The sequence below is a fragment of the Balaenoptera musculus genome, chromosome 19, assembly GCF_009873245.2.
Source record: "Balaenoptera musculus isolate JJ_BM4_2016_0621 chromosome 19, mBalMus1.pri.v3, whole genome shotgun sequence".
Taxonomy (NCBI): Eukaryota; Metazoa; Chordata; class Mammalia; order Artiodactyla; family Balaenopteridae; genus Balaenoptera; species Balaenoptera musculus.
Window position 1 is genome coordinate 1011517 of NC_045803.1, and position 27696 is coordinate 1039212.

General features: G+C 43.1%; 3 protein-coding genes and 1 non-coding gene across 4 annotated transcripts in view; 2 read left to right on the forward strand and 2 right to left on the reverse strand.

Annotated features, from left to right (window-relative positions):
- Window positions 1–27696, forward strand: part of LOC118885219 (zinc finger protein 211-like) — a 189000-nt gene that overhangs the window by 103165 nt on the left and 58139 nt on the right. The gene's annotated exons all lie outside the window — the stretch shown is intronic.
- ZSCAN4 (zinc finger and SCAN domain containing 4) lies at window positions 67–18756 on the reverse strand. Its single transcript, XM_036833734.1, has 5 exons — window positions 18687–18756; window positions 5666–5951; window positions 1246–1748; window positions 937–1121; window positions 67–859 (listed from the first exon to the last, which is right to left on the reverse strand). The coding sequence occupies exons 3-5, from the start codon at window positions 1639–1641 to the stop codon at window positions 106–108; spliced, it is 1335 nt and encodes a 444-aa protein (XP_036689629.1). The 5' UTR covers window positions 1642–1748; window positions 5666–5951; window positions 18687–18756; the 3' UTR covers window positions 67–105.
- LOC118885994 lies at window positions 7890–7996 on the forward strand. The gene has a single exon (XR_005017626.1). It is a non-coding gene; the product is annotated as a U6 spliceosomal RNA (small nuclear RNA).
- Window positions 18198–27693, reverse strand: LOC118885223 (zinc finger protein 211-like). Its single transcript, XM_036833720.1, has 4 exons — window positions 27439–27693; window positions 26765–26803; window positions 26022–26148; window positions 18198–20378 (listed from the first exon to the last, which is right to left on the reverse strand). The coding sequence occupies exons 2-4, from the start codon at window positions 26795–26797 to the stop codon at window positions 19063–19065; spliced, it is 1476 nt and encodes a 491-aa protein (XP_036689615.1). The 5' UTR covers window positions 26798–26803; window positions 27439–27693; the 3' UTR covers window positions 18198–19062.

Genomic DNA, 27696 nt, shown 5'->3' on the forward strand with positions numbered 1-27696 from the left:
TCAACCACTGCACCACCAGGGAAGCCCTTTAATTATTTTTATAAAGTATATTCTATAGAGCAGTACTATGGAAATAAACATACGCACATACATAATTTCTATACATCACATTGGGGCCATAGCCAAGGAAGCATTTAGCGTGGAGGGAACACTTTTGAGGGCAATTTTCTGGTGAAACCTAAGGTGGCGGTGGTAGGTGGAGGACTGGCGGAAGCATCTCTGGCAAAGGGAACATACATAGGGCTTCTCTCCCGTGTGGATTCTCTCGTGAGCCCGAAGGTTGGTTTTGTGGCTGAAGGCCATTTCACACATGCTGCACATGAAAGGCTTCTCTCCTGCATGAATCCTCTGATGCACATGTAGGTCTGATGCCTGGAAGAAGCCTTTGCCACACTCGGCACAAATATATGTCCTCTCATTATTGTGTCTTTTCTGGTGAACTTTTAACCGAGAGGAATACCTAAAGATCTTGGGACACGTCTCACATTTGTATACTTTTGGGGCTCCGTGGAATCTTTCTTGGTGTTCCCCAAGTGCAGAGTTCCCCTCAGTGCTCTGGTGGGTAGAAACAGGCTCAAGGGTGACCTGGTCTGGCTTGAAGAGAAACTCTGGTTCCACCTCCACAATGACATCTTGATAGGAGGGTCCTTTCAGGGACCCTTCCTGGGACCTGGAGGGGCCTGGACCTGCTCTTCTGGAGCTGAGTGGATTCTCCAAACAAACACCTCCTTCTTCAGGCCTCGGACTGTTCTCTTCTTGGATAATGAGTAGGAAAGGTATTTGATTGTTTGGACTAGCAATACGGTCATTTACTTGACATGTTTTCAAAGAAATGTTGCCACCATTTTCTTTACCTTCACTTTCTGTAGCGGGGGAAAAAGTGACTCAGTGAAGTTATACCCAAGAAAGAGTCCACACAGATCGTCCCTCTGGTACCTGGGCTTTCCCCACTCACTTTGTCTTGTTTCCAGGGAAGTATCTTGAGGAGTCCAGAAAGGTGTCCCCATGTTCTCTCTTGCTGGAGTTCCTGCCGACAACTGTTTTGTGAAGTGAACAATGACTTCTCTTAAGGGCATATTCTCACAAAAGAGGGCTTCCTGTCCCTGCATGTGGACGTGGACCTGTGAACAAAGCCTGATTACTATCTATAATAACTTCTTTCTCTACTTCCAGGCAACTCCAACAGACTACTTATTCCTTACACTCCCATGCCCCTCACCCTGGGGGTCAGAACCCTCTACTTACTAAGCCAGGTGGCTTCATGCCATCATCGGTCAGATCTTCCATGAATTTCTCCAGGTTTCTGCCGCTTGCATTCCATTTCTCTTGTAAAGTGGACCTGTCACCGCAGCGGCCATTGATCATAAACTGTTCCAGGACCAAACGAGAAATTATTTCATCCTTGCTGTGTTTTTCTGGCTGCAGCCATGAGTGAAATAATTTATAGAGTCTTTGCAGCTCCTGCCTTGCACATGAGTTATTGCTGTTTTGAAATAAGCTGAGCTGAGTGCTCCGGAACTCAGAGATCCCCTCTCCCTCCTGGATGGCAGATCCTTGGCTGGGTTTAAGCTCTAGATTATCTGACCCAGGATCCTTCCTGGATGGTTCATCTTGAAAGGAGATTCTGAGGTCTAAAGCCATTCTTAACAAGAATTCTCAGAGAGCCGCAACTTCAGGGATTCAATCTCTGCTGACTTGTTTCTTGGGGGATCTCTTTCAACAACTGGTGGATGTTTAAGAACTGCAAACTAGAAGAGATATGTAATAAATTACAACACTGGTATAATTGAAAAGAAACAAACAAAATTCAGGTTCAGTTGAGTTCATGGATGAATTCTACTAGACATCTGGTGAATAAACAAATGGAGAAAAGCGCAACCTCATCAGTCATCCCAGAAATGCAAAATAAAACTACAACAACGTGCTACAATATACCTACCAGAATCACTAAAATAAAATAGAGTCATCATTGACATGGGTTGGAGCACCTGGCACTCTCAGTCACTGCTGGTGAGTACTCACGTTGGAAATGCTTTGACTAATATGTGCTAAATCTGTATTTATGCATTCCCTGTGACTCATCAATTTTACTCCTCGGCATGTACTCAACGGAAGAATATACTCATGTGCAACAAAGGCATATACAATAATGTTTCTATCAACATAATTCATAATATTCCTATGCTGTAAATAATCTAAATGTCCAACATTCAATGGGACAGATTACAATTAATTGATGTAGAGGCATTTTTGATAGCAATGAGAAGAAATTCTTCATGCAACAACATGGAAATAATCCAGGCACCAAACAATACATTTTGTTTCTTCTCGTTTATGTTCATTGAAAACCATATAAATACTATCAATATTATTTAGGATGTTGGTTAAAATTTTGGAAACAATAGTAGATCCTGGGATAGGTACATATGGAGGGCTCCATAGGACGACCCCATCCCAGTTTGCCTGGGACTAAAGAGAGAGTTCCTGTAATGCTGTACTTCCAATTTTAGCTGGCGATAGTCTACCTCTTGATCTTGGAGGCAGTTACACACGAGTGTTTCTCTGTAAAAATCCACCAATCTATATACTTTCACTTTTCCTTTTTTCTGTATGTGCGTTACATTTCAATTTAAATAGTTCAATTTTAAACAGTAAATAGCGTCTTAAGTTGTAATTGGACATGATTTAACTGAACGAAGGCGATCTAGTACAAAGATGTTCTTTCAGTCATTATAAGAAAACAAAATATTACAAACAATTGACAAGAAAGTGAATGAAATAGGACAGGCTGGAATCCATATACATGATTTCATCTTGTGCTAGAAACTCCTACATCAGACACAAACACCTGCAAAACCACCTCAGCTACACCCCGTGTCAGCCCAATGATACATTCCTCAGGAAATTTTCATTTTACTTTCACCTCTTTCTTTTTTCCAATTACCCTTCCTTATGAAAAACATTTGTCTTTGCTTCACTGATCTTATCAAAGTTATAATTTTATATTGATCTGTTTCTTTCTTTTTTTTTTTTTTTTTTTATAGCTACTTTATTTATTATTTATTTTATTTTATTTTTGGTTGTGTTGGGTCTTCGGTTCATGCGAGGGCTTTCTCTAGTTGAGGCAAGTGGGGGCCGCTCTTCATCGCGGTGCGGGGACCGCTCTTCATCGCGGTGCGCGGGCCTTTCACTATCGCGGCCCCTCCCGTTGCGGGGCACAGGCTCCAGACGCGCAGGCTCAGTAGTTGTGGCTCACGGGCCCAGCTGCTCCGTGGCATGTGGGATCTTCCCAGACCAGGGCTCGAACCCGTGTCCCCTGCATTAGCAGGCAGATTCTCAACCACTGCGCCACCAGGGAAGCCCTGTTTCTTTCTTTTTAAAAATAAATTTGTTTATTTTTTTTTTGGCTGCATTGTGTCTTTGTTGCTGTGCATGGGCTTTCTCTACTTGCGGCGAGCGGGGGCTACTCTTCGTTGCGGTGCGCAGGTTTCTCATGGCGGTGTCTTCTCTTGTTGCGGAGCACGGGCTCTGGGCACGCGGGCTTCAGTAGTTGTGGCTCGTGGGCTCTAGAGCACAGGCTCAGTAGTTGTGGTGCACGGGTTTAGTCGCTCCACGGCATGTGGAATCTTCCCGGACCAGGGCTCTAACCCATGTTCCCTGCAGTGGCAGGATTGTTAACCACTGCACCACCAGGGAAGTCCGTATTGAGCTGTTTGTATTGCCTATCCTTTTCTACTGGAGTGTAGGATTCAGAGGAGAAACTGAGTTTGTATTATTCAATATTGATTTGTGACTGCAAATCAATGATCTGGGCAACCACAGGCATACCCCTTGGGATGTCAAACAGATAAAAGATTTAATCCTCTTTCTACATCATTGCTCTATTTTTTGTGTGTGTGTGTGTTTTTATATATAGTCAACATTTCAAAGACTTGTATTATTATTATTATTATTTTTGTCCGCACCACGCAGCTTGCAGGATCCTAGTTCCCCCAACCAGGGATCGAACCCGCAGCCTTGGAAGTGAAAGCACGGAGTCTGGACCACCAGGGAATTCCCAGATTTTTTTTCTTTTTTCTTTTGGCTGCGCCACGCAGCATGTGGGATCTTAGTTCCCCGACCAGGGATGGAACCCGCGCCCCCTGCATTGGAAGCTGGAGTCTTAACCACTGGACTGCCAGGAAAGTCCCTGTATTTGTTGTTGTTTTCTTTTAAAGCAAACGTCGTGCCACAAAATCTGAAAATGTGGGTGTTTGTTGGGATATGTGGGCTCCCAAATACCTAATTAATTTCTGTTAACTGATGTCATGTTTTGTGTCAATCTCACCTGCTGATCTGATAAAACTAGCCACCCTGATCTCATCAATGAATGAGGCAAAGATGATTCTAGGCAAAACCCTATAGGAGAAAGTTGAACACATCCTTGCCTTCCCCTAATCCACTTATCACACCTATTTAGTCAACCTTTTTAAAATGCTAATCTGCTCAGGTCATGCTCCACTGCTCCACTTAATTCCCTCCATGGCTCCCTCTTGCTCTCAGGGAAAAGCACTAAGTCCTTCGTGGTTCCACCAGGCTTTGCCTGGGCCTGTCCTCACGCTTCCCACCCCACCTTAGGTGCTGTGGCTGGTTATCTACACCCGGGTATACTGGTCTCTATTGTTTTTCTTTTTTCTGTATAATCCATACCTCCTCCTTCATCTGGGACTCCCCAGGAGTTCTCTCTCTCTCTTTTTTTTTTTTTGACCACACCACATGGCATGTGGGAGTTTAGCTCCCCAACAAGGGACCCAATCTGCGCCCCCTGCATTGGAAGTGTGGAGTCTTAACCACTGGACAGCCAGGGAAGTCCCATGGGTTCTCTTTCTGGACTACCCCAGGCACACACAGACCACTTGGTCACATTTGCAGACATGCACTCAATTTCACACAAACAAGGCCACGGAGCACTATTATGGCTAGGACCTTGGAATTCGAAATTGCCATATTTAGAATTTTCATCACAAGAAAAAGGGATGTAATGATGCATGCTGACGGATGTTAACTAGACTTACTGTGATCATTTCTCAATACATGCAAATATTGTATCATATGCAGTACATCTGAAATTAATACAATGTTATATGTCAATTATATCTCAATAAAAAACAAAACACAACAAAACCCTCCCAGACTGCCAATGTTCTCAACCTGGAGCCTGGCATTTACAAGCTGTGTGACCCCAGACACGTTACCCATCAGGCCTCCATCCTTGTCATGGGGGCTCTGATCTCTAATGACACCCAGCTCAGAATTGCCATGAGAGCTAAAAGAATTGATACATATGAAGCATGTGGAGCATTCACTGGTAACTGACACACACTCTTTCATTTTCAGCCCCACCATCATCTCAATCGGCCATGGACCTCCACTGCCACAAGATGCAATAAAAATGAATTACTAGAACATAAAATTAACAAAAAGCAATGCCAAACTAACAGACTTTCCTAGGAGAAGTCTACTTCAGTCAGGCCAGATTTTGCACAGCCAGAGCAGCTGTCATAATCGACCACCCCCCATGCCTGAGAGACTTCAATATCTTTGTACCTAGGAATTTTCTCCCCACAGCTATGCATAAATATACACGCATGCACACTCACACACACACACGAAATGGGAAACTCACCTCCTCCAGAAGACTGAACTTCAGACTGGGTAATCTTGAGCTGAAGGCTGAGGACTCGCTGTGTGACTCACTTTCTGAACTGGGTTCATCTGATGTGCCTTCCCAAGGCTCCTCCCTTTTATAGGATCAGGGACAATAATGCATTTAAAGACGTGATTGGATAAAGTGTGACTGTTGATGGAATCTCTGTTGGAATCCTCATCAGCTGCAGCTCCAGCTTTCCAGTATGGTGTTATATAACAGCCCTGGGCCTGGGGCAATAGGCCACAATCAAACACACATATTTCTGCAGTGAAATATAACAACATTCGCACTTAAGTGGGGATATAATGTTTAATCTCACATCAGGTTTTGTCCTATGTGAGTCTTATACAAAGTTAACACTTTCCAATTTTCCAAGACCTGTGGATTGCAAGTGAAGCAGAAAACAAGGCTAAGATTCTCTCCTTCTGGGAATTTCCTGGCGGTCCAGTGGTTAGGACTCTGCACTTTCACTGCTGAGGACCCAGGGAACTAAGATCCCTCAAGCCATGTGGCACAATGCGGGGGTGGGGGTGGGGGAGATTCTCTCCTCCTGTGCATCGGGGCTGATGAGTCAGAGGGTGCCCCAGGACCCCAAAGGAGAGGTTTCTAATCCAACAAATAAATCGTAGGGGCTGAAACCAAGATCATTTAGTGGGAAGGGAAATAGCAGTGCTTATTTTATGTAAAGAAAGCACATGATGTTTGATGGACTTGTGGGGACTGAGGAAGAGGAAGGGGTTAAAATGGGGAGAGGCTCCTGGTTTGAAAATGTGGTGGGAGGGGTGGGGTCTTACACTCACTAGGGGGAAAGCAGGAGGAAGAGATTTTAGGAAAACTCAACACTTCTGTTTCCTGACTTCTTGTGGAGTGAGTAACCACCTGGAAGATAAGAGAAGAGATAGGGAAGCAGATGTAATGTTTTTTGGAGAGAAGGGACTTTTGCAGCAGTCCTAACATTATCTGCTTTCAAGTTATATCCAGAATCAAACCACGTTTTAACCTGCACTGCCCAGGCCCCATCATCCTTCCCTTGGATTAATGAGGTCAGCTCCTAACTGGCTTCCCCTCCTCCCAGTAGTCTTCTTTCCTTTCTTTTCTTTTTTTCTGGCTGAGCCACAAAGCTTGCAGGATCTTAGTTCCTGACCAGGGATTGAAGCCAGAGCCACGGCAGTGAAAGCACGGAGTCCTAACCACTGGACTGCCAGGGAATTCCCACACAAGTCTTTCTATTCCCAAAGCAGCCATCATAGGGACCCTGTTATAACCGAGTCTGGACACGTGCCTCCTCTGCGGAAGCTCCCCAGTGGCTTCGAGTTACTCAGAGCAGGGCTCAGACTGCCTCTGGTAAAAAAAAACTTCGGGGCTTCCCTGGTGGCGCAGTGGTTGAGAGTCTGCCTGCCAATGCAGGGGGCACGGGTTCAAGCCCTGGTCTGGGAAGATCCCACATGCCACGGAGCAACTGGGCCCGTGAGCCACAATTACTGAGCCTGCGCGTCTGGAGCCTGTGCTCCGCAACAAGAGAGGCCGCGATGGTGAGAGGCCCGCGCACCGCAATGAAGAGTGGTCCCCACTTGCCGCAACTAGAGAAAGCCCTCGCACAGAAACGAAGACTCAACACAGTCATAAATAAATAAATAAATAAAAGAACGTGAATTTCAAAAAAAAAAAAAAAAAAAAACTTCGCCGCTCCCCGTGGCTTCACAGTTTCACAAAATTCAGTAAAACCAAATTATCAGGGACTTCCTTAGTGGTGCAGTGGTTAAGAATTCGCCTGCCAATGCAGGCGACACAGGTTCGAGGCCTGGTCCAGGAAGATCCCACATGCCGTGCAGCAACTAAGCCTGTGTGCCACAACTACCGAGCTTGCACTCTAGAGCCCATGAGCCACAACTACAGAGCTCACGCACCACAACTACTGAAGCCCGCATGCCTAGAGTCCATGCTTTGCAACAAGAGAAGCCACTGCCATGAGAAGACTGCACACTGCAACGAAGAGCAGCCCCCGATCAATGCAACTAAAGAAAGCCCGCATGCAGTAACGAAGACCCAACGCAGCCAAAAATAAATAAATAAATAAATAAATAAATAAATAAATAAATAAATAAATAAATAAATAAATAAATAAATAAATATATATATATATATATATATATATATATATATATATATATATAAAGAAAAGCAAAAGAAAAGCGGTTTCATACTCGCTTCGGCAGCACATGTAATAAAATCGGAACGATACAGAGAAGATTAGCATGGCCCCTGCACAAGGATGACACACAAATTAGGGAACTGTTCCATATTTTGTGCCCTTCCCCACCGTCCTAAAACCCTTTGCCAATTCACAAACACACACACACACACAGAAAAGCGGTTTCAGTTACCACCTACATGGCCTCAGTTCAGTAATTACCAGCTGTACCAGCTTCAGACTGTGGTGCTGGAACAGACCGTAATATCTGGCAAGAGGGTCTGAGGAGAGGTCAGGCAGATCAGCTGCCCCTGGGCTGTCAGGCCATCCCCTCTCATCCCACAGACTTTTGGGATGACAGCTCAGGAGACGCCTCCATCCTGGCTAAGTTAAGATGAAAATAGATGAGCCTGGTCGCCTAGTGTGGTGAAAACTGGGCTCCCTTCCCTGGCCCATCTCCTCATTTCATACTCTTGCATCTGCCAGGGCATCTGGCCTGACCTTGGCCATTCCTCCATACACACACAGAGCAACTCATACATCCAGGGAAAAGTAACTAGATACAGAAGAAGAATCGCAACCTCACAGAAATCATAGTAAGCAACATATGTTATATAGTTTAAAGAATTGGAAGTACAAAGAAATTAAAATAAGAGGATAAAATAATCCAGGACATGAGGAAAGAAAAAAGCCACAGGAGCAAGAAGATATGCTTCAAAAAAATTGGGAAAATGTTGGTTATGGAAAACATTGATAAAGAAAGGACTGAGTAGAATACATAGGAGGATGGGGATATTTAAAGAATGAATCAGTGAGTCCGATGATCAGATTGAAGATGACATCTAAATGGCCAAGGGTAGGAGAATGAAACAGAAAGCATAAAAGAACAAAAGTTGTGATCCACCTGTGGGAAGGGATTTTCTCTGCTTTATGCCTCTGAAACAGTAGCTGACACCTATTGCTACTAAATACTAGTTGTGGGATACATAAAGAAAATGGAACTAGAAACACCAAGATCTGGATCCAAGTAGTCTCCAAAAGAGGGGGAAAATATGTGATGCCCGGGCAGGAGACATGGGGCGGTGGGGGGGAGGGTGGGGTTCAGCAGTCTAAGTCAGGTGCAGACATGAGATCCCTTTTTTTTCCCCTAAATTATCCTTTTTTACTTTTTTAAAAACATCTTTATTGGAGTATAATTGCTTTACAATGTTGTGTTAGTTTCTGCTATATAACAAAGTGAATCAGCTATATGTATACAAATATCCCCATATCCCCTCCCTCTTGCGTCTCCCTCCCACCCTTCCTATCCCACCCCTCTAGGTCGTCACAAAGCACCGAGCTGATCTCCCTGTGCTATGCAGCTGCTTCCCACTAGCTGTCTATTTTACATTTGGTAGTGTATATATGTCAGTACTACTCTCTCACTTCGTTCCAGCTTACCCTTCCCCCTCCCCGTGTCCTCAAGTCCATTCTCTACGTCTGCGTCTTTATTCCCAGACACGAGATCCTTGAGTTGCTGGACTCTGAAGGGCATGGCTGGAAGTGGCCAAAGTTTAGGGATGAGGCAGGACAACCCATGTGGGTGAGTCAGGGGACGAGAAGACAGAGGCACAGGTGACCGCTGTCGGGGGCACCATGAGGATGTTACCTGAGGGCATATGTATAGAGGCTGGCAAGAGTGGTAAAGAGGCCAGAATGCAAGAAGGCAAGGGTCCTGGGAATTCCCTGGAGGTCCAGTGGTTAGGACTCCGCGCTCACTGCTGAGGGCGTGGGTTCAATCCCTGGTCGGGGAACTAAAATCACACACACACACACACACGCACGCACACAAAAATCCAAAAAAGAAGGCAAGATTCCTAATCAGGAAATGACACAGCTCATTTAACTTGAGGGGGTGCGGCAGGGTCTCTCCCATCTCTCAGTGGCCCTTAACCTTGAGCCATTTAGTATAGCTCAGAGACGGTTACCGACTTGGGTTCTTGGATTTTTGCTTTTTTTTTTTTTTTTTTTTTGGCTGCATTGGGTATTCATTGCTGCGTGTGGACTTTCTCTAGTTGCGGTGCGCAGGCTTATTGTGGTGGCTTCTCTTGCTGTGGAGCATGGGCTTTAGGCGCGTAGGCTTCAGTAGTTATGGCACGTGGGCTCAGTAGTTGTGGCTCGCGGGCTCTAGAGCACAGGCTCAGTAGTTGTGACGGGCTTAGTTGCTCCACCGCATGTGGGATCTTCCCGGACCAGGGTTGGAACCAATGTCCCCTGCATTGGCAGGCGGATTCTTAGCCACTGCGCCATCAGGGAAATCCCTCTTGGATTTCTTTAATCAATAGAAATTGGTTAAGAGGCCAGGGACTTCCCTGATGGTCCAGTGGTTAAGACTCTGAGCTCCCAATGCAGGGGGCCCGGGTTCGATCCCTTGTCGGGGAACTAGATCCCACATGCATGCTGCAACTAAGAGTTCACATGCTGCAATAAGACCCGGGGCAACCAAATAAATAAATAAATATTTTTAAAAATAATTTAAAAAATAAAAAGAAATTGATAAGGGGACAGATGAGAAATTTAGGCAAGGCTTAATTGGGACTTGTGCTGCAGCAGGAGGGATCAAAAACAAGTAATAGATGCACTTGCTCTCTCCTCACGAAGAGGCGAGCTGGTCTCTTAAATGGGGGGAGAGCAGGAGCGGATTAGTGGGTCTGCCTGCCCCCTTGGTGGTGTTCTGTGCAGGCATCATGCGTAGTACACTGCTTTTGCCCCTGGCAGGCAGTCACCTCAAAGGTGGCAGTTGGGTTTTGGCCTTTTCATATCTTATTGTTTATAATTTGCCCCAACTTCTCATGCATATATTTATTTTTAGTCCCTTAGAGTTTCTTTGTATTCTGTTGTTCAAGAAGACGTTTGTCCAGGTGCAAGCACTGCAGTGAAGGGTCTCAGGTCCCAGGTCCCAGCCTGTCTCAAGGTGAGGAGCCAATCTTTCATTATGTCACCTGGGGTGGCCTATCAGAACTGAGCAGCTGAGGGCCAGATCCCAGGCTTTCTTTTGTTTTCCTGTTGGATGTTAACGTCCAATCTCAGTAGAAAGGCTTTTGGTCTCTCTAAGGCTGTTGTTGATATAGATGATGCACACATCCATACTTACTATAACGCTTTGAAATTGATGGGTTTTTTCCCCCCTGTATCAGTAGTTTATTCCTTAATATTGATGGGGAGTATTCCATTTATAAATATAACAATTTCTTAACCATTCATCTGTGGATGGATGTTTGTTTTTGTTATCTAGTTGTTGGCTTTGAAGAATAAAGTTCCTGGAAACGTGCCAATACGTACAAGTATTCCTGTGGACACAGGTTTCCATTTCTCTTATAGTTATACTTAGGAATAAGTGGATGATTAACTTCATTAACTGCCAGTGTTTCCAAATTTATTTGTACTATTTTGCATTCCTACCAGCAATGTATGAGAGTTCCACTTTTCTTCACATCTTCAACACCTAGATATTGTCAGTCTTTTAATGTTACCATTAAAATGAGTGTGCAGTGGGACCTCACTGTGGTTTTCATTCATATTTCTTTAAATAATAATACTGAATATTTTCATGTGCTTACTTATGATTCATATATCATATTTAGTGAAATATGTGTTCAGATGTTTTGCCTAGTTTTTTAGTAGTGTTTACCTTATTACATGTTCTGTATACCTGCCTTTTGTCAGATATAGGTTTTGTAAATATTTTTTCTTAGGCCGTAGATCGATTTTTTTTTTCATTTCCTTATCAGTACCTTTTGAACTGCAAGAAATTTTAATTTTTTTTAAAGAATATGCATTTAAAAAATTTTTTATTTGAAAAAATTTATTATTTATTTATTTATTTATTTATTTTTGGCAGTGTTGGGTCTTCGTTTCTGTGCGAGGGCTTTCTCTAGTTGTGGCAAGCAGGGGCCACTCTTCATCTCGGTGCATGGGCCTCTCACTATCCAGGCCTCTCTTGTTGCGGAGCACAAGCTCCAGACGCGCAGGCTCAGTAGTTGTGGCTCACGGGCCTAGTTGCTCCGCGGCATGTGGGATCTTCCCAGACCAGGGCTCGAACCCATGTCCCCTGCATCAGCAGGCAGATTCTCAACCACTGCGCCACCAGGGAAGTCCCCAGAAATTTTAATTTTATTAAAGTCTAGTTTATCATATTTTTCTTTTATGGTTTTTTTTTTTTCCTATGTAAGAAATCTTGGCCTAAAGCAAGAACAAAGAGCATTCTTCCTGTTATATTTAAGATGGTATATATTTCTATCTCTTATATTAAGGTTTGTGGTCCATTTTGAGTTCAATTGTGAATATTTTGAGGGAAGGGTTGAGGTTCTTTACTTTTATGCATGAGGATATCACAGTTTTTCAGAATAATTTGTTGAAAATATTATCATTTTAAAATTAAGTTGGCAATTTTGTTGAAAATAAATTAATGATATGCATGTGGCTCTATTTCTGGACTCTTCCATTGCTCCATTGTCTATCCTTTCACCAATACCACACAGTCTCATTACTATAGCTTCATAGTAAGTTTTGAAATCAGGTCTTTAAAGTCCAAATTTGTTCTCTTTTAGAAAATAGAAAATGCTTGGACTATTATAGGCCTTTTGCATTTCCATATATATTTTGTTTTTTTTTTTAAAGAGAACATATTATTGTCTTCATAATAAAACAAAAGATGAAGCTTGGAACTGGATTGCTTGGCCTTGTATCTTCTTTTCTCAATTCACATGTGAAGCAAGGCAGTGTGGGCTAGTAGCTAAGTGCTTGGACTCTAGAGACAGACTGTTTTTCTAATTCGCCTGAGCTGTGCCATTTACCAACTGGCTGACCTTGGTCATGTCCATTCTCCTCAGTACTCAGCATTCACATCTGTAAATGTGGGAAAATGGGACATTGAACTGTACAGCTACGCAGTGCAATGAAGACTCCATCCAGGTGCGAAAGTGAAGAAAAATTCCCTGCAAACGGGCTTCCCTGGTGGCGCAGTGGTTGAGAATCTGCCTGCCAATGCAGGGGACATGTGTTCGAGCCCTGGTCTGGGAAGATCCCACATGCCGCAGAGCAACTGGGCCCGTGAGCCACAATTACTGAGCCTGCGCGTCTGGAGCCTGTGCTCTGCAACAAGAGAGGCCGCGATAGTGAGAGGCCCACGCACCGCGATGAAGAGTGGCCCCCGCTTGCCGCAACTAGAGAAAGCCCTCACACAGAAACGAAGACCCAACACAGCCATAAATAAATAAATTAATTTAAAAAAAATTCCCTGCAAAGAGAAAAGCATGTATCAACACCCCAAGGTTAGTGAGAGCTTGGCTTGTTGGTATAGAGTGAAAGACTGCAGGGCTGGAGCGGGAGACTGGTAGGTAGTGAGATGAGCGGGGCAGGGGCTGCTGCATGTATTTTGGAGTCTATGATGAGAAATTTGGATTGTATTCTTACTGCTCTGGGAAGTTGTGGGGATTTAGCAAGACAAGACACATGATCTGTTGTTTTGTTTTTTTCAATGTCTTATTCCGAAATAACTGTATAGTCACAGGAAGTTGCAGATATAGTACAGAGTATCTTTCACTTAGTTTCCTCTGTGGTAGCAACTTATGTAACCTTAATATCAAAACAAGGAATTTGACATTGGTTAAATCCTCCTATATTTTTCACAGTTCACCGTTTTTACATGTGTGCATGTGTGTAGTTCTATGCAGTTTTTTGTTTGTTTGTTTGTTTTTGTTTTTTTTGTATGCAGTTTTATCACGTGTAGAATCATGTAGGCACAACCACAATCAAGATACAGAATTTTTTTTTGGCAGGAGGCCAAAAGGTTATATGTGGTCCCCAAATGCAGATACTACAAGTCATATAAAGAGAGGGAAGTCTGATATGGAGGAGGATATGCCTGCAGAAGTGAGAAGTATTTAGGGAAATAAAACCAATAGACCTTGGGGGCTAAAATCTTGAAAACAGCATTTGACATGAGCAACCAAGAATTAATATATTGCCAACAGGAATTTTGGTCAGGACCTTATAGTGACCATCCTGAATGGCTGGAGTTAGTATTTATTATTTTTTTAATTAAAAAACCACTGGACCGCCAGGGAAGTCTCTAGAGTTGGTATTTTAAAGGGAAGGCCAGGGAAAGTTGCCCTTTAACTACATAAGCAATAGAGTAGTCCTTAGGCACACTGGATGAAGCTAGGAAATCCACTGGGGTGGCATGAAGCTGAAACATGTGGGGCAGTAGCCCATCTGCTCTCTGTAAGCACAACGATGAATGTATGCCTTGCACAAGTGTCTAGCAAATCCCCTCATGAGGGGATGTCATCAACGTAGCGCCATACTTGGGTGCGTGGGGACAGCTGGATCCAATTAAGTTCTTGTCAGTTGAGGTTGTATGTGATGGCTGAACCGTTGCGGTATCCCATGGACAACTAAGTAAAGGTGTATAGTACTGAGTTCCTATGTAGGTGAAGGAGAGGCTGTTAAAATAGGCACTGGCTAGAATACACGTAAGAGCAAAGTATTGGCCTGTGAAGATTGAATGGCACATTCACTTGAATTATGTGAGGTATAGGGGCCTCAATGGTTGGGATCAATGTAGCCGTAATCCACCATGAGATGCCATTCCTCCTAGGACACTTAACTTCTATGGTGGTGTCTCAGATCTAAACAAAATTGGTTACTTCTCACTTTAAGTTAATGAACCTGATCTGTATGTCAAAGATATTTTTTTGATATGTCTTCAACATGATTTCTGGTCATTTTATTTTCTCATTTAATGTGTTATTTTTGTCTACTAATTCCTTTTTTAATTTCGTGTTTAAATTTACTTGGAAAAGTTCGTGTAAATACACATGAGGATAAATTTAACACACACACTTTCCTCCCCACCTGTATATGTATGAAACGAATCAATTATGGTTGAGGATCCTTTCAGTAACATTTGGATTTGCTTACATACAGTAGCATCTGTTCTCACTCTCTCGATATGACCTCCTGGCTGTTTGATTCATTCCCATAGTGCTCTTTTAGCCCCTGCCAGATGCCTGTATACAGCTGTACGTTTGTAGCTCGTGAGATATGCCCTTCAAGATCCTGCCCCAGACCTGTGGACAATAGGCAACTATTTTCTTCCCAAAACATTAGTGCTAATTATATTTGTTATTACAGTATGCACCAAATATGGACAATTGATATGTGACAAACACAAAAAGATAGAGAGAAAGAGTCTTCAATAAATCCTAGTTTATATGCACTGGATAACTTTAGAAATTAGGGCCTAAAATCTGCTCCCCTGTTAAATATGGGTGATAATATTGAGAATGTCTAGAGCTAATAACACTTTAAATTATAACTGTGCTCCCTCTGATTGTTCTAAAATGTACTGAAATTCCCCAATCACTTTACAGAATCCCAATTATTATGAATTATGTTGGATTACTTATGGCTTTTCTGTCAACAAGAACAAAGACACAAAATACTAGAGGATTCATACTGAAAACAGTATGGTTTTGACTCCAAAATAAAATGCTGGAAAACTGCATCTCAACTTTTAATTTAATACGCTTTTTTTTTTTTGGCCATACTGAGTAGCATGTGGGATCTTAGTTCCCAGATCAGGGATCGAACCCACACCCCCTGAAGCGGAAGTGCAGAGCCCTAACCACTGGACCGCCAGGGAATTCCCTAATATGCATTCCTTCTGATCCTTTGTGAGAAAAACATTTTCAAAGTTTGGGGTTTTTTTTTCCTCAAGACCTGCCTGTACTTGAAATATCTTGCCTGCTCTACTTTTGTTTCTTGCATAATTGAAGTAGTGAACTCAATAATTTAACTGAATAAGTGCCATTATTATATCAATAGATTGTCTTTTGTTTCCAATGAAAATTTTGGTTTCAGGGTGTAAGCATGTATCAAAACATCAAAATGTACACCTTAAATACATGCAGTTTATATGTTCAGTCAATTATACCTTCATGAAACAAATATTCAAAACCTGTCACTTCCAAATAATTTTATTATGTTTTATTATCATCTGTGTCCTACAGGTTATTGTAGCTACTGGAACAGTATGGTGGAGTTAGAATGATGGACCTCTGGCAACTTTTCCCAACTCCATGTTCGGTGACATCATGTTGGCAGTTTGAAATTGGCCATGGTGGGAGTATTTATATCAGGGAAATTGGAAAACACTACAAACCAGGACTTAACTGTATTATTGAAAGCCTAGACTCAAGAATATAGGAACAATGCAGATTAAAATTGTAAGTATATGGTGTATGCGGTAATTACATTGTACAGAATGCACAAAAATTGAGGAACAAAAATGAGCTGATTACTTGTTAATGAAAAGGGAAATAGTCACAACATAAAAAAGTAAAATAAGAATAAGATATAAACAGATATTTCACCAAGAAGATAAACAGATGGCAAATAAACACATGAAAAAAATGCTCAACACCATGAATCCTTAGGGAGATGTAACTAAAACTACTGCTTCCTTACTAAAAGTGTAAATTCAAAAGACTGACAATACCAAGTATTGGCAAGAATGTGGAAGCATTTTACATAAACCTGGTGGGTATACAAAAGCAAACCATAATTTTAGGTCATCATTTGGCAGTTTTGTAAGTTAAACATTCACCTATTCTATGACTCAGGCATTATACTTTGAGTTACTAACACAAGACAAGTGAAAATATATACATACACATAAAATTACACACAAATGTTCTAGCACCTTTTCTCACAATAGCCAAAACTGGAAGTAACCCAAATTCTCTTAACCAGACAAATGAATAAACAAATGGTATAAGTATAGAAAAGATACTACTCAGCAATAAAAGGAATGAACTACTATGGATCATTGAAGAATCTGAAAATAATTATGAACCATGAACGAAACCAGAAAAAAAAAGTAAACATTTTATGAATAAAATCATATAAAATTCTAGAAAATACAAAATAATCTATTATAAATAAAGGTAAATCAATGATGGCCTGGAGGCCTGGGGAAGATAAGGGCCTGAGGTAAACTGAGGGTGAGAGACATGTTCATTATTGTGATTATGATGAGGTTTCATGGGTTTATATGTAAAATTTAAATTGTATACTTCAAATAGATACAGTATACTGCATGTTGACTATACCTGAATAAAAATTTACAAAATGGTTCAAAAGAAAAATATAGATATCCCACTCTTTTCAGAAAATCAGGCCTGGCAATCCTATATTGCCTCTCTTTTCTGATGACCTTGGAGGAGCAGCCTTGCCTTAGTGGTAGCAAATACTGATGAGTAATAGATTCCTTCCCACCTGAGTTAACAGGAATGCTGGCTGGTCACAATGCCACACTGTGGACTAAGGCAGCGGTCCCCAACCTTTTTGGCACCAGGGACTGGTTTTGTGGAAGACAATTTTTCCACGGACAGGGGAAGGGGGTTGGGGGTTGGGGTGGTGTGTGTGATGGTTCAGGCAGTAACGTGAGCAATGGGGAGTGGCAGATGAAGCTTCACTCTCTCGCCCAGTGCTCAGCTCCTGCTGTGCAGCCCGCTTCCTAACAGGCCTAGGAGCGGGCCGGTCCGAGGCCAGTGGGTTGGGGACCCTGGACTAAGGGATCTCCTTTCTCTCTATGCTTGTTTCTCTGTGTAGCAATGGCCTTTAGGTGAACATCCCAGAGAGGCTATAGAAATCCAGAAAACCAATAGCTTATTTTCTTTCACAATGACCTCAGCTCCAAAAGATACACTTGCCTGGAGGTTCTGAGAATTTCTGGGCATCTGTGCCCACTGATACTGCACAGTCACAGTCAATGGAGCATTTGTTGATGCAATTTTAGAAGGGGCATACTCCATCTACTTCACTGCATTCTCCTCCGCTCCAGGGTTCCTTTACCAAGATGGTTCCCTCTGGCCCTAGTCTTACAGTGGCATTATCTAGTGAACTCTGGGGATCAGGGCATGTGGTTTTTTGCAGGATAACTGCTGAACATTATGTGATATTTACTGTGAATAAGAAAAACAATTTGTGTTGTTATCAGAAGCACTGGAGGCTGTCATAACTTCCTGGCTCCTCAGGGTGTTTTCTGAGCCCACAAAACACCCTGATACCCAGTCCACAAATTAGGACCCTGAAACCCTGCAGTCTCCTGCAGTCTTTCCTAGGAGATCCTGGGCAACAATGTACATTAGGCCAAAACCAGAAAGACAGCTATATTCTTAATCATAGTGACATGTGAGGCACACAAAGCATGGGACCTCCATGAGAGCTGTGCAGTCCTTAATGCTGGTAGAGCCCAGTTGTTTTCAGATCACCTCACAGAGTGAATAGAACCCCAAGACCAAAGGTGGCTTAAACACTAATATCTTTATTATTACAAAATGCAGAGCAATAGGAGACATGCAGTTCCCAGCTTGGTAACTCAGAGGCTGGGAAAATCCAAGAGAAGTGTCACCAGAAACTAACGTGTCCCTGAAAATGCAGTGCTTCCTGACAAGTCACCAATGGAACTCAGAGAGGGTCCACTGGGCCCAGACTAGGTCGGGTCCACACCCTACTTTGGAAATGAGAAGGGAATGAGGACCCCATAAGAGCTAAGACTACTCATCACTTCCCCCGCAAATGGGGATGGGACAGAGGTCAGCTTCCCTGAGTATGTTGGGAGGTAACTTTTGCACACTGTGGACTTCCCAGGTGATAGAGGTGAAATGAATTCTTCCATAGATGGCACTAACATAAAGCTAGCAAGGGTCCTGGGCAGGTAAGAAATTATAACACAGTTCCTTAAAGATTCTCACATACCTGGAACTTTAGGGAAATCTCCCCACTGCAGACTTTCGGATATATGGGCTTTAATTCAGGCAGATGGCTCCCTCACAACTTCTCTCCTCCAGCGTAATTATATTAGAAGTAAACTGTACATCCCAGCATATCTACGGCACTTCACTAGTCTGAAGGCTCTGGTATTGAATGAGATCAGATTAGCAGCTAACAGATTACCTGCATTCACTGCACTTGTAAGACATCTTCCACTGTGAACTCTCTAATGTTGAATGAGGCTGGAACTTTGGCTAAAGGATTTTCCACAGTCCCCACACTCACAAGGCCTTTCTCCAGTGTGAATTCTCAGGTGTTCAACGAGGTTAGATTTGCAGCTAAAACATTTCCTACATTCTCTTCACTTATGAGGGCGTTCTCCAGTGTGAACTCTCTGGTGGTAAACGAGACTAAACTTTCGGCTAAAAGATTTCCCACATTCATGGCATTCATAAGGCCTTTCTCCAGTATGAATTCTCTGATGTTGAATGAGGATGGATCTTTGACTAAAGGATTTTCCACACTCTCCACAATCATAAGGCCTTTCTCCAGTGTGAACTCTCAGGTGGTTAATGAGGTTAGATTTGCAGCTAAAGGATTTTCCACATTCCTGACACTCATAAGGCTTTTCTCCAGTGTGAACTCTCAGGTGGATAATGAGGTTAGATTTGCAGCTAAATGATTTTCCACACTCCTGACACTCATAAGGCCTTTCTCCTGTGTGGACTTTCCGATGTGAACTGAGGCTGGAGCTTTGCTTAAAGGATTTCCCACATTTACTGCACTCGTAAGGTCTTTCTCCAGTATGAAGTCTCCTGTGGTGAATGAGAGTGGAGCTTCGGCTAAAGGATTTTCCACATTCATCACACTGATGAAGCCGTTCTCCAGGGTGACCTCTCTGATGCTGAATGAGTTTGGATCTTTGACTAAAAGATTTTCCACATTCCCTGTATTCATAAAGTTTTTCTCCAGTGTGAGCTTTCCTATGGCTATTGAGGCTGTAGCTTTGGGTAAAGGATTTCCCACATTCATGGCATTTATAAGGCCTTTCTCCAGTGTGGACTTTCTGGTGCTGAATGAGGTTCCATCTTCGGGTACAGGCTTTTCCACATTTGCTGCAATTATAAAGCCCTTCTCTAGTGTGGACTCCTTGGTCCTCAACAAGTGTGTCTGTGCAGCTAAAGGCTTTCCTGCCTTCTCCCCAGTTGTGGTGCATTTTTCCACTGTGAAAGACAGCCTCACACTCATTATTGTTGTTTGGGTTCTCTTCAGTGTGAGTGACTGGTTGATGGAAAAATCTCGTGCTGGCTAAGAAGTCTTTCCCTATCTCCCTACAGGAAAAGGATTTCCCTGACACATGGGTTGTGTGGCTCTTTATAAACAAGGCTCTGTCCACAGAACTTCTGATGGGTATCTCTCCAATGTGCTGCCCCTGATACTGTTGAAGGTTGGCAGAGAAATAGAATCGATTCCCACACGTGTATGGTTTCTGCCCAAGATGTGTTCCCTGGTGCTCAGGCAAGTGCAAAGTATCTCCTAAGATTGGGCCACACATCTCAAAGGGCTGGGCCTTCTGGGGAGATGAACCTGCCTTGAGAATCCAGATCTGTGACACTCCATCTACAGAAATGCTCTGTTGAGAAGGTGCTTCCTTATCTTCTACTCCATGCCAACAGCCTGAAAGTAAAGAAGTGATGATGAAGTACATGTTAACCTTATTGAGAGGGAGCAAAATCATCACAAATGTCACTCGACACATCAAAGAATCAGTCCATGAAACTGTTTTCAGGAAAAGCAAGTTGGGGTCAGCTTGAGGAAGCAACTGCTGTGCAATACTGGGTCCCTAAGGTCACAGGATGGTGCAGGCCTCACTAGGCACAGGACGTGAGGAAAGGGTGTGGCCCGGGGGAAAGGCATGTTCTACAGCTTATTCTTCTGTCAACAGCTTTTCTTTTTTTGGCCGTGCCATGCGGCATGCAGGATGTTAGTTCCCCAAGCAGGGATCGAACCCGTGACCACTGCAGTGGAAGTGTGGAGTCTTAGCCACTGCACTGCCAGGGAAGTCCTCTCAATGGTTTTTAGCAGAATTATATCTGCTGATGACGTGATGCTGTGCAGAAGTCTTGTTCAGGCCCAGAAAAATCTGACTGAAAAAAAGGTAACAGGTGTTTAAGGATTATTAGACATGTGCACTCTTTAGGACACTACAAAGTGGGAAAGCACTGAGGAGGGAACAGTGTGAGGAATCAGTGAGGTAAACAGTCCAGAGAGGTGGGGAATAGACTCAGCTGGAGTCAGAATAAAAATGACTAGTATTAAACATGACAAGTCAGCAAAGTGTTAAGAATGGAGAAGGAAAGATGGAGATGAGGTGTGGCCACTGGTGATGGCATCACCAAAACACAATTAAAACAGGACAGGTTCTTGATATGATTGATATGAACCAAGCCCTGAAGTCATGTCCTCCCCCAACAGCCATTTATCTGGGTCAGGCCCCATCTGGGCTCATCTTGTGGAAAATGGGATCATATCCATCCTGGGAAGCACAGAGGACTCTTCCTCTAGCCCCAACTGAGCTACTGCATGAGAGGTGGATGATACAAATCCTAAGGGAAGGACAGGAGAAGTCAGTAGCCAATACTGTCCCAGACAACTCAGACACAACAGATCACAGGAAAGATATTTCAAATATTACAAAAAGTACCCATGGGCACAGCTAAAGGGAAGGTGGCAGAGTAGTAAAACCAGGTATTTTTCCCACCTGGAAAACAACTACAATGGTAGAATCAATCTGATGTAACTACTTTGCAATGCAAAATTGCTTTAATTTAGGTCACCTGCAGCTGTTACTATTACCCTGATATAAAAAAACAGGCAAAGACACTACAAGAAACCTACGGGGCAATACATTTGATGATTATCGGTGCAAAATTAATCAACAAAATACTAGCAAACTGTATTCAGCAGCATAGTAAAAAGATTATACACCATAAACACCTGGGATTTATTTCTAGAATGCCAGGATGGTTCAACATACAAAATTGATCAGTGTAATATGTCACTTTAACAGTAAGAAAAAAAATTATATCACCTCAATCAATGTACAAAAACCATCTGACAAAATTTATCACCCTTTTATGATGAAAATACTCAACAAACTATGAATAGAAAGAAATTAGCTTAACATAATGGAAGCAAAAAATCTAAAACCCACAGCAAATATTAAACTCAATGGTAAAAGACTGAAAACTATTCCTCCAATATCACTACCAAGAAAAGAATGCCAGCTTTCACCACTACTATTCAACACAGTATTAGAAATTCTAGACAGAGCAATTAGGCAAGAAAGACAAATAGGCATCCAAAAGAGAAAGGAAGAAGTAAAACTCACCACAGCTCATGAAATCTTAAAGATTCCACCATAAAACTCTTAGAATAATTGAAGTTTGCAAAGGAAGAAAATATAAATAGAAAATGAAAAAAATCAGTTATATTTCAACACACTAACAATGAACAATCTGAACAGGGAACTAAGAAAACAATTCCACATATAAAAGTACCTGTCAAGGGACTTCCCTGGTGGTGCAGTGGTTAAGAATTCACCTCCCAATGCAGGGGACGTGGGTTCAATCCCTGGTCAGGGAACTAGATCCCACGTGCCTGCTGCAACTAAGAGTTCGCACGTCACACCTAAGGAGCCAACCAGCTGCAACTAAGCTAATATTTGGCACAACCAAAAAAAAAAAAAAAAAAAAAAAAAAAGAAAAGAAAAGTACGTGTCAAAAGAATAAAATACTTAGAAATAAACTTAACCAAGGAAGTAAGATTTGTACACTAAAAACTACAAAACACAGCTAAAAAATATTACAGACAATAAATGGAAAGATTTCTATACTCATGGACTGGAAGACTTAACACTGTGAAGATGTCAATACTATCCAAGCCATCTACATATTCAATGCAATTCCTATCAAAATTCCAATGATGTTTTCTGCAGTAATAGAAAAATTCATCCTAAAATTCATATGGAATTTCAAGAGACACCAAATTGCCAAAACAATATTGAAAAAGAAGAACAAAGGTGGAGGAGTCACAATTCTAAATTTCAAATATTACTGAAAAGCTACAGTAATCAAAACAGTGTGGGGCTTCCCTGGTGGCGCAGTGGTTGAGAATCTGCCTGCCAATGCAGGGCACACGGGTTCGAGCCCTGGTCTGGGAAGATCCCACATGCCGCGGAGGAACTGGGCCCGTGAGCCACAACTACTGAGTCTGCGTGTCTGGAGCCTGTGCTCCGCAACAAGAGAGGCTGTGATAGTGAGAGGCCCCTGCTTGCTGCAACTAGAGAAAGCCCTCACACAGAAACGAAGACCCAACACAGCCAAAAATAAATAAATAAATTTAAAAAAGAAAAGATGACTACTATCTTTAAAAAAAAAAAAAAACAAAACCCAGTGTGATACTGGAATCAAGGCAGACATATAGACCAATGGGATAGAATAAAGAGCTCAGAAATAAACTCTCGCATATGCAGTCAAATGATTTGCAACAAGGAGGCCAAGAACATTCAGCGGGGAAGGACAGACTTTTTAACACATGATGCTGGGAAAACTGAATATCCACATGCATAAGAAGGAGGTTGGGGGCTTCCCTGGTGGTGCAGTGGTTGAGAATCTGCCTGCCAATGCAGGGGACATGGGTTTGAGCCCTGGTTTGGGAAGATCCCACATGCCGCGGAGCAACTAGGCTGGTGAGCCACAACTACTGAGCCGGCGCGTCTGGAGCCTGTGCTCCACAACAAGAGAGGCCGCGATAGTGAGAGGCCCGCGCACCGCGATGAAGAGTGGCCCCCGCTTGCCGCAACTAGAGAAAAGCCCTCGCACAGAAACAAAGACCCAACACAGCCAAAAATAAATAAATAAATAAACTAATTAAATGTCACACCCTCACAAATCTTTCCTGAACTCCAAAAAAAAAAAAAAGAAAGAAAAAGAAACCAACCTAGACCATGCAGTAATATCTCTCCTATCAGGAAACCTTAAAAAAAAAAAAAAGAAGGAGGTTGGATGGATACCAGGTACATAAATTAACTAAAAATGCATCAAAGATCTTAAGAGCTACAACTATAAAACTCTTAAGAAAACATAGTGGAAAAGCTTCATGACACTGCATTTGGCAATGATTCCTTGGATACGACAAACGCACAAGGAACGAAAGAAATACAAACTGGATTTCATCAAAATGAAAACCTTTAGTACATCAAAGGATGCTATGAACATAATAAATGGCAACCCATAGAATGCGAGAAAATATCTGCAAATCACCTATCTGATGAAGGGTTAACATTCAGAATATATAGAGAATTCCTAAATCTCAACAACAAAAACACCAAGCAACTTGATTCAAAAATTGGCAAAAAAATTGAACAGATATTTCTCCAAAGATATACAAATGGGCAATAAGTGCATGAAAAGATGCTCAACATCACTAGGCTGTCAAGGAAATGCAAATCAAAACACAATGAGATACCACTTCACATTAGTTAGGATGGTTATTACTCAAAAAAAAAAAACAGAAAAGAAGTGTAGGCAAGCATGGGAGAAATTGGAACCTTTGTGAAGCTGCTATGGAAAACACTATGGTGATTCTTCAAAAAATTTAAAAAAGAACTATCATAAGATGCAGCAATTCTGATTCTGGGTATATACTCAAAAAGAACTGAAGCAGGGACACTAAAAGATATCTGCACACCCATGTTCATAACACCATAATTCACAAGAGCCAAAGGCAAAAGCACCCAACTGTCTACTGATAGAATAATGGGTAAACAAAACGTGGTATATACAATGTTATTCAGTCATAAAAAGGAAGCAAATTCTGACACATACTACAACATAGATGAACCTTTAAGATACTATGCTAAGTAAAGTAAGCCAGACATCAAAGGATAACTACTGTCTGATTCCACCCACATGGAATACTCATAATAGGCAAATTCGTATTTACAGAAAGTAGAATGGTGGTTGTCAGTAGATGGGAGAAGTTACTGATTAAGGGGAACAGAGTTTCAGTCTGAAGATGAAAAAGTTCTGTGGATGCAGGACTGTGATGGTTGCACAATGAGAGTGTACTAAATGCCACTTAGAAATGTAAATATTTTGTTTTGTATATTTTGCCACAACTAAAATAAAGTAAAGAGACTTCCCTGGTGGTCCACTGGTAAAGAATCCGCCTTACAATGCAGGGGACATGGGTTGGATCCCTGGTTGGGGAACTAAGATACCACATGCTGCGGGGCAACTAAGCTCGTGCACCTTAACTACAGACCCCACACACTCTGGAGTCCACGCGCCACAACTGCAGAGCCCACGCGCTCTGGAGCCCGTTTGCCACAACTAGAGAGAGAAAACCCGCACGCCACAACTAGAGAGAAGCCCACGTGCCACAACGAAGAGCCCATGCACTGCAACGAAGATCCCACATGCCACAACAAAGACCAGATGTAGCCAAAAGAAAATACACCATAAATAAATAAACAAATAAATAATATATTTTAAAAAAGAGAAAGAAACATAAACCTTTAAAAAATAAAGTAGGAAGTTGGAAATAGGATTGTTCAAAAACCTTTGTATTGTCTTAGGCACTGAGTTTTACACAGAAAAATAATAAATATACCCTCTTTTCTGCAATCTTTCATACTGCTAATTTCATGCAGCTTAATTTTTTAAAGTATACATAATAACTTAAAAGTTTTGTAAAAATTAGTATTTTATTATGAATTGAAAAAACAGGTAACTTAAAAATATTTGTGATTATAAAAATTAGTCTGGTTTTATTGCTACTGATGGTTATGTTTTTGAATAAAACAAAGAAAATTAAAAAAAAAAAAAAAAGTAAAAAGAACCTAAGCAAAGGACCTCTCAAGAACACTTGTGTAAGCAGTGACTATATAAGTGACTACAATTCCTGACACAGTCAGACAAAAATAAATGTAAGCTATAGGAAGGGAGACATACCAGGGTGCCATGGTGCTAGACAGTCACCCAGAGAGGGAAAGCGCAAGACAGGTGGGATCCATTACGCTGACCTAAAGAACAGCGATACCAAATCCTTCCCTGTAAGGCCTTTGGCGCAGTAGGCGCTGGAGTGATAAGGATGAGAAGTAGGCATGCACTCAGCTCACCCCTTGAACCACAGCACATACCCAGGCAACTGGGGAAGGAAGCAGTGCCCATGGTTTAGATGGAGACATACCTGACCCTGGAGAAAAGAGAAAGGCCAAGCCTTGCCCAGGGCATAGGGGCAGGTGTAACAGCTTACCCAAGGAAGATGTAAGTGCAAAATTCTCCAGCATCACATCGTGGTACAGGCATCTCTGAGCCTCATCAAGGAGAGCCCATTCCTCCCAGGAGAAATACAGGGCCACATCCTCAAAGGTCACACTTCCCTGCCAGGATAGAGACAGATGAAATCATCAACAGCCTCACTCCGGAAGACCCACAATCTATCTCCTCACACATCTACCCCATGTCCATCCTCCTTCTAAGATCTCAGAGGAGATTCCAGACTCTGGTGCCACTGGTGTCTGCTGTCTTCTCATGCTCCCATTAACCACTGTGTTCACTCTGCTGTCCACTCTGCAACCAGACGGAGCCTGTTAAGACCTAGATGCGAACACCTCCCTCATCTGATCCAGACCTCCCACTGCCTGCAGAACAGATGCCTAACCTCACAGGCAATCATTCCAAGTCTGACTCTTACTCCCCACACCCAGTTTGTTCTCACCAGAAAGGAAGGAGACCTGCAATTCCCTGAACCAGCTTAGCCTCACCTCCAAGCACTTCCCGTTTTTGTGATAAGCTTCCACATCTCTTTCCATTGGTGGCCTGAAATGGGAACCCCTCCATCAAACCCCTGGACTCAACTCAGGACCCTGAGCTAGGATTCTCTAAGGTCCCCACACCCAAGGGCTGGGAAAATGGCAGGTGACAAGTCTCATGACACCACAAATTTGGAGAAAATAGGGGTTGGGACCAGTGAGGGAGGACGAAACCGCCACTTACCTGACTAGGTTCCAAAAGCACTTCTGCAGCCATGGAAACCTGTGGGAAGAGGCAGGTCTTAGAGGGATGTGAGCATGGCATCCTTCCAGGGGCTCAGGCCTTCCCTGAACCCCTGGGGGTCACCAGAGTCAGGTAATCTCGGGCCGACCATCTAACCTCTGTATTGACTCTCAGCAGTTTTGTGTCCTTGGGGGAAAAAACCCTTAACACCCTCTGCCTCAATGTCCTCAGCAGCCCTACAATTTGTGCTTCCACTGAACAGACTCTGGGGATCTTTTCAAACTTAACTTAGATCATGTCTCTTTTCCGCAAAAATTTCCATGGCTCCAAGAGCCCCAAGAAGGAAGGTACAGCTCCTCAGCCTGTCACTGCAGGTGCGACTCTACCCACACTTTGTTCCCTGCAGAAGCAACACGGACCCCAGGTTTCCCCAATCCTCCCGGCTCAATCCGACCTCCCAGCCTTTGCACCTGCCGGTCCGTCCGCCTGTGACCCTCTGCCACGCGCCATCACACCGTCTGTCAGAAACAGGACCCCACCCACGGCCGCCTCACCGTCCTGGACACCGGGGCCTGGGCTGCGGGCACGAGAGCAGGCGCCCCGCACTCGGGGCTTTAGTGTCTGGTGGGGTGAGGGCGGTGAGGGCGGTGAGGGCCAGGAGGACGAGCGTTTACCTGAGGCGGGTCCCTCGGTGCCGCCGCCGCCGCCGCCGCCGCCACCCGAGCCACAAGCCGGGGCAGAGAGGGGACAGCCGAGCGTCCCGAACGGACCGGGCACCAACGTCTCCAGACCGGCCCCGCAAGCGGCGATGTGCCCGACTATAGAACCGCCTCTAGTCACTGGGGACAAAGTCTCTTCCCGCGCTTTCTCTGTCTGTCACCTCAATGCCGACTCTGCGCTCTCTGCCTCCTGACCCCGAGGACCGCCAAAAT